This window comes from Lasioglossum baleicum, chromosome 12 (assembly GCF_051020765.1).
Source record: "Lasioglossum baleicum chromosome 12, iyLasBale1, whole genome shotgun sequence".
Lineage (NCBI taxonomy): Eukaryota > Metazoa > Arthropoda > Insecta > Hymenoptera > Halictidae > Lasioglossum > Lasioglossum baleicum.
This window is the reverse complement of record NC_134940.1, coordinates 11,621,961-11,628,610: the sequence shown is the minus strand read 5'-3', so window position 1 is coordinate 11,628,610 and position 6,650 is coordinate 11,621,961. Positions and strand designations below refer to the sequence as shown.

The window sequence follows — 6,650 nt, the reverse complement described above, 5'->3', positions numbered from 1 at the left end:
ATCTTCGATGGGCGCTATCGATTTTGAACCATGCAACCGTGGTTAGGTTCTCCTCCGACGTGACGCGTTCCGTGCCGGCAGAAATTTCGAGCTTCCGGCACCGATCGAGAAAAACCGAGCGATTGACTCGCGATGCTCGCCGGGAGGAAATTAATGGTTAAGTTAATCTCTTCCTGGCTTCGTAGCACAGCCGCCAATTGCCCTGTTTTGTTGCAGAAAACTCCGCGGGAACTCTACACCGATCTCGAGCTGAGAACCGAGCTTAACACGCGATGTCCCATTTCGGAATTGCATGGTCCCCGATGGCATGTATCGAAAAGCAGTTTGAACATCGGAACTGCTTCCTTTCTGTGCTGAAGCAAGATTAATCTTACTTTGATTAGCCGATTAATTCGAATGTACAGTGGATTTAGAAAGCATTTAAACATTACATTTCCGATGCTCGAAAAATTGTCGATATTTAAGTTGCGATAATTTCGTAAACAAGGGTGGAATGACGACAGTCCCACGGCGATTTCGTCATAGCCCGAAAGTCGGTAGTAGAAACGCGGTTTGTGAATCGTCCGTGCGGAGGACTCGGTGTTTATTGATCCCTTGCGGGGCTGACCAACGGTCAATGAGATACGGCCTCTCCCTTGCTCGCCGCCCTACGGGCTGAGAGCCCTGCATCGGTCTCAACGGAAGTTAACCACCACCCCTAAGCTACTCCGTGATTCATGCCCTCTAGGAGATGCTCGGCGACATAGAAAATCGGTGGACGGTTCCAATCGAAAAAACCACCATTCACTTTGATTCTATAGGATTTTTCGGGATGATTTTGCGGCAGTCAACGTGTTAAGCGTGGAAGGTAATTGGCAGCGTCGAGAAATGTCAAACCAAACGAAAAAGGTGGCGATAAACGAAACAAGGATCTCTCCGTAGGGCTCAATTTACCGCAGCGACGAAATAATTGCACACAACAGCACAATTTCCAGCCGAATCATTTCCAGTTGCAAATGCAATGCTGGAACGCGGGGCGGGAAACATGGAAAGTGCAAATTAACCCTCCAACCCAGTTTCCCGCGCTTATTAATTCGGTTCCGTGGATCCGATAAAGAAATCCAGGTCGTCGAAGAGGAAACGTGAAAACCTCCCAGCTCTATGATCCTCATTACATTTCCAATTATATTAGAGCTGCATAACTTCGTTCATAACTCCGTCGCAGCAAAAGAAGGTTTACGATAATAGTTAGGCATCGATCATGTTTTTAATTTGAGAACGAATTATAATAGAAATTGTGCAGAATCTGAATATGTTCAATTGTGGAATATTTACGAAGCAACACATGCCATTTCGACATGAATAATATACATATTTAGTGGATATAATTCAAAATCCTTATCACGAGTCTGACCCAGTATCATAGGGCAAAGGGTAAACCCTTTGAGGACGCGAGGATCTTTAAAATATTAAAACCATTTTCCCCAGAAAAGTAGATTGCATATCGTACACTGTGGAAAAAGGAAGACGTGCAGCGATCTTGTTTTATTTAAATAATCGAGAGATCTCTGTTTAAAATTTCTGGAATTAAATGCGGGAGCCTGATGTTGATGTATCGACAGTCATTCTGAAAGGGGGTTAATGGGGTTGACTATCAAGATCCAGGGGGATGAACGCGCGAGAATATACAGATGAGCAATAAACGCGGACGATTATGAGGCGTCAAGGAATAGGGTGGCGTAATGCGAGAGGGTCTTAGGGGTAGAATCGAAAGCAGGGGGTTGGGAAAGGAGGTAAGCTGTGCGCAATCGCGGCCAACCCCTTGCTCGCCCCCTCTATCTCTGCACCGATACTTGCACCCTCTTCTCCGCCAAGTGAAACGCTCCGATCCCCACCATTTCGACGCAGGATTCACCTACGCGAGACCTCGATCCCCAGTGCCACGTGGCTTTGGTAAACAATGCCAGAATTACTTAACCCTTTTTACACCCTTAACCCATTTATCCGATCCTCTGTGGCCCATGAATAATTTTCATTCGACACCATACACGCCGTCGACCACCTGTCTTCGAAAAATCAGGGGTGAATGTTAATTCGAAAACAAGTGGCAATTTTATCTACTTACCAATCAATGGTAATCTATTATTCTGCCTCTATTCAACATTTATAGCAAAAACGAGTAGGTGAAACACAAAATAGAAGAAGCATCAGATAAATTTAATATTACTGGTGGACATTAGAAATAAGCTATGCAACTTATTAAGAGAAGAGATCAATTTTGATGCTATCTCGAAGATGCATAGGAGGTAAGGGTGGAAAAGTCGCATGATCGCGCTCCACTGAGGCGAAAGCGCGGCAATCAGGCACCGCTTAAAACACAGTAATTAACCGTTCAGAAGCGGTTCGTTAGAGGCTGCTCGTTGGAAGTTTGATCGCGCAACTTCGACGAACGTCCCCGGCAAATTAGGGAGCTTTATGGCGGGCATATTTCTTTTTAATTACCGGGCGAGGTGTTGCACGTGCATGAACCGCCTGGTCTCCTCGATATCGATTAGAGTGCCCCGGGGGTATATGGGTCAAGGCGTTCCGCGAGTATTCTCGTCGCGAATATAGGCCCGGGATCCATAACCGCCGATTCCAGCGGTCCCTAATCCAACGATCGGCATGCGAAGTCCATAGAACGATAGGATCGTGCATAAGCTTCGGCCACTTTGCCGGATTAAGGGTTGACCTGGCACGAGAGACCCGCAACCACGATCGAAATAACGAGGATCGTACACACAGGCAACACACGGTGGCAAGTTGCGCCGAAAACTTGGTCAGAAGCGAAACCAATTTTTTCTTTATTTTAACGATTTATCTAAATCATGAGTTTTTACTACAATACATCATTTTCTTTCGTACTATTTTTTCTAACATGCTCTAAATTAACATATATCTGTTATTGCAAGCACAATCACAAGACCTACATATTCGTCCTCATCTCCTGAGGAAACAGTTTCGTGTCGAAATGTACGACAACGAACAGTTGCGCAAGTATAACGGGCCGTCACACCTTAAAACCTGGAAATCAGGCTGGGCGTGGGCCATCCTTAACGACCAGTGACGCAACCCCGGCTGAAACCGATCCTCCCTGTCGAAGGATTCATAAAAATAATGAACCACCTCGATGCCGGAACCCAGCTAAAAGGGTCGAGCGTTAATTGGACCGATTCTCGCGGCCAAGCCTCGAAGAGCTACACCTATCACCGATCGGACTCCGTGATCTGAATCTTGGGTCCCCTTCAAGATAAATCAAAGAAGAACTGGGTTGCCCCCCTTCCGGAAAATTTTTTCTAAATTTTTAAAACAATACTGAACGCCTCCACAAAAATGTAAGATCACTGATGAAGAAAATTCAGTCTTGTCGAATCTCATCGAATCGAAGATATCGGAGGAATGATTTAACCCCTAATTGCTATTGCAGAGGCTGCTGCGTCTTCTCCGAAGAGTAATGGAGCACCCGCAGTTCCTCGCGAGTCTCCAGACGGTAAAGAAGTATCGAAAGCAGTCCGGCTACCTGCATTTTTAGGTAGCCAATCAGACGGCCGTTGCGTGCGTCCCGGTTAGTCCTGATCTGGGCCAGATACACAAAGATTGTTGACGGCAATATACGCAACTTTCTTATAAATCGTATCGCGACCCTCTTAAACCGAGCGGCAAAACGTGATAGAGTATGCGTGTCCCGGCTATGTCCGCACGCGTTTGTGAGAGCCGCGGGTTTGTACGTTTCTTCGGACCTCACACGCTCATGAATATTAAGCATCCGAGTAGTGCCCCACTCCCACGGTTTAATTATACCGAACATTACGGGTATGGCCAGGGGGGGGGGACTATTTACTTTATCGCCGCGAGAAGTCCGTGCACCAGGTTGAATTATCGGCCTCCGAACGAGATCGGTTCTCTCTTAGCTGGCGATCGTTGCACGAGATCCGATCTACACCCTTATTTCTTCTTCGTGCAATGTACCAGATTCGTACGACCCACTTTCCCGCAGCTACTGCGATTAGCTTGCCGCTTTTTTTCCCAGCCAATTTTGCTGCGGCCAGTGCATAATGCCGTCGAGATTCTATAGTTTTCCTCCGGCAGCGAATAACGGGCTCCAGTTTTTTTCACGTGAGGGAATCGTTCTTGGCATCGTCCCGTTTCGTTCTGTCTCTTCGGACAGGTCAATCGTTGTCTCCGTCGATGATTAAAGCTGGTTGTAGCACGAACGACTCACCTTGAACGTTTTGTAGCTGGACACGACGTAAGAAGCGCCGTCCTCGAGCTCGTCAAGCGTGAGTTTTCTGTCGCCGTCCATGGAGAAGATGTGTCGCGCACCTCTAGGCAAGTCCATCCGGAGGGACAGCCTGTCCAGGAGGGCCTCCAGGGAACCGATGTCCCTTCCCGGCTTGAACCTGAAATTCATTAACCCTTTGAGTCTCTTGTTTCATTTCGGGTGCACTCGATGGGAATAGATTGAGTGCACTTGTTAAGAAAATGTCTCTTAATCTGACGGAGTAGCATGCAGATTCAATAACAGTGTCAGCTGTTTCACATGACTGTGAAGATGAACAAGGTGACAGTAGGGAGGAGATCTTGTAACATCCAGGCTACATTCCACATTCAAATTACGTCTAAAGTGATGAACAGTACATGGACAGGTTAGGAAAGGTTTGTCAGTCTCTCACAGTAGCTCGCAGAGTCTTTACGATCATGCAACGACAGTGTCAACCATCATTTCAGACGGCTACAGGGAGAGGGTGCGCAAGGATACCGTAAAGTTCTCATCTGAGAAGGTAAATAGTGCATCGACAAGCCAGGAAAAGTGGTCCGTCGTTGTGGCTCGCAGAGCTCATTAGATTGCACAACAACAGAGCAAAGGTGCGCAGTGTGACCGCAAGGAGAGGAGACCTCTCCCCGGCGAGGATCTCTTGTCGGACGTGCTAAACAGTGCATCAGTGGGTGTCCTCGGTGCGGTGTCGAGCCAGTGTCTTTCGTGTCGCAGGGAGGATCTCATTCATAGTCCGAAATCAAGGCCACGGACCGTGGACACGCCACCTGCACCCTAATAAGGTGGCACTAGCGTGTAGTGTCCGGTGTGTAGAGCAGGGCTCTGAAGGCGTGAATCAGCGAGAGTTAGAGGCTCACCGTAGGAGTGTCGTCTCGGGATTATCAGCTCACCTGAACTCGATGCCGGGGAAATACGGGTCGCCATTCTTGTAGAAAGTGACTCGCCTGGCCCTCCAGTAGCCGAGGTTGTTGTATCTCGCGGGCGCCGGCTCGTGTCGGCTCTTAGGCCTGTGCTCCGGCTGCTCCGGAGGCGGCATGCGGGGACTGGAGGGTCTGCTCTGCCTCCAGAAGCCGGCCATGCCGCCTCCACCCCCACCTTCGCTCGACAGAAGACCGCCGCCGACCGCCTCATGCGCCGCCCCACCCTCGACTTCAACCCCATCCTCGTCATCCTCCTCCTCCTCGATCTCCTCCTCCTCGGCCTCCTCGGCCTCCTCCTCCTCCTGGTCGTCGTCGCTGCGAGCGCCTCCGCCAGGCATCGTCGTCGGCGTCACGGTGCTCGTCGTCGTGGTCACGTTGCCCGACGTCGTCGTCCCGACGCCGCTAGGTGTAGTTACTGTTGCCGCTACGCCGATCGTTTCTTTCGGGGAGCTTTCGTTTCGTGGCGCCTCCTGCTCCTCTTTGGTCATCACACCTGCGGTTTCACGCCATCATCTCGCGGAGAACCTCACCTCGCTGCCAGAAAGCCACGTATCCTCTCAAGCAACCTCTAAACCTCGTGCTAGAGCTCTGGAGTTGCTAATTGCATCCCCTAAAGTTAGCATAGGTATTGTCCGCGTCTCACGAGAAGAGACTAGGAAGGACTGCGAGTGAATAACTGTAACATTCGCTATTTTTGTTGTTAATCATCGTGATTAACAACTCGACAATTGTGCAGGTGAGAACGTGGCTTAATGGCTTTAGCGACTCTCAAAACGAGCCTCCCCCGCAACCAACGTTATCAAAGCCCGAATCCGAAGCTAACCAAGCACGATAAGCCCCCGAATAGCAACCCAGCCGATGCGAGGGGTGCAGGACAAGGGGATGAAACACGGGTTAACCGTGAACGGGCCCGGTTCAAGCCATCGTTTCTGCGATTATCGTCTAAACTAGCAGCCATGATCTAGCCTTAAGGCTAATCGGGTTGGTCGATCTGCTCGAGAATCGCGGCAAGTTAAATAATATTTAATCATCGTTTTCATAAATGGGATCAGGGGCGCAGTTATTAAGCGACCGGGGGCGGCCAGTCGGTTTAACAGGGGTATCCAGCCGGGAGATCTGGTTTTTCGTGTGTGGTTCTCAGCGAGGATGATCGCAATCTCGCCAGGTAATTAGCTGGGCTCTCTCTCTCTCACCTGGCTCCGAGGTAGTGGTTGCGGGGCCTCCACCACCTTCGCTGCCGCCACCCACACTTCCGTCGCCCGCTACCTCCTCGTACTGCCCCAGCCTGGAGCCGGCACGCAAACTCGGCTGATTTTCAGCGGCGATCATCGGCGCAAGGCCGCCGCCTTCCGCCCTGCTCGCCCCTTGGCCCTCCTACTCTCAGTAGGATCTCCGTGTACCAGGATCAAGGAGGCGGTCCTGGAACGAACCGAATC

At 49.9% G+C, this 6,650-nt stretch overlaps 1 protein-coding gene across 3 annotated transcripts in view; it reads right to left on the bottom strand.

Moving 5' to 3' along the window:
- Positions 1-6,650, bottom strand: part of Dcx-emap (Doublecortin-domain-containing echinoderm-microtubule-associated protein) — a 32,946-nt gene that overhangs the window by 23,228 nt on the left and 3,068 nt on the right. For all 3 annotated transcript variants that reach the window (XM_076434164.1, XM_076434163.1, XM_076434165.1), the window contains exons 2-4: positions 6,408-6,633; positions 5,185-5,707; positions 4,241-4,418 (exon numbers count right to left, since the gene is read on the bottom strand). In XM_076434164.1, the coding sequence (XP_076290279.1) occupies positions 4,241-4,418; positions 5,185-5,707; positions 6,408-6,543 (837 nt within the window). In that variant the 5' untranslated portion in view covers positions 6,544-6,633. The remainder of the gene's footprint in view (positions 1-4,240; positions 4,419-5,184; positions 5,708-6,407; positions 6,634-6,650) is intronic.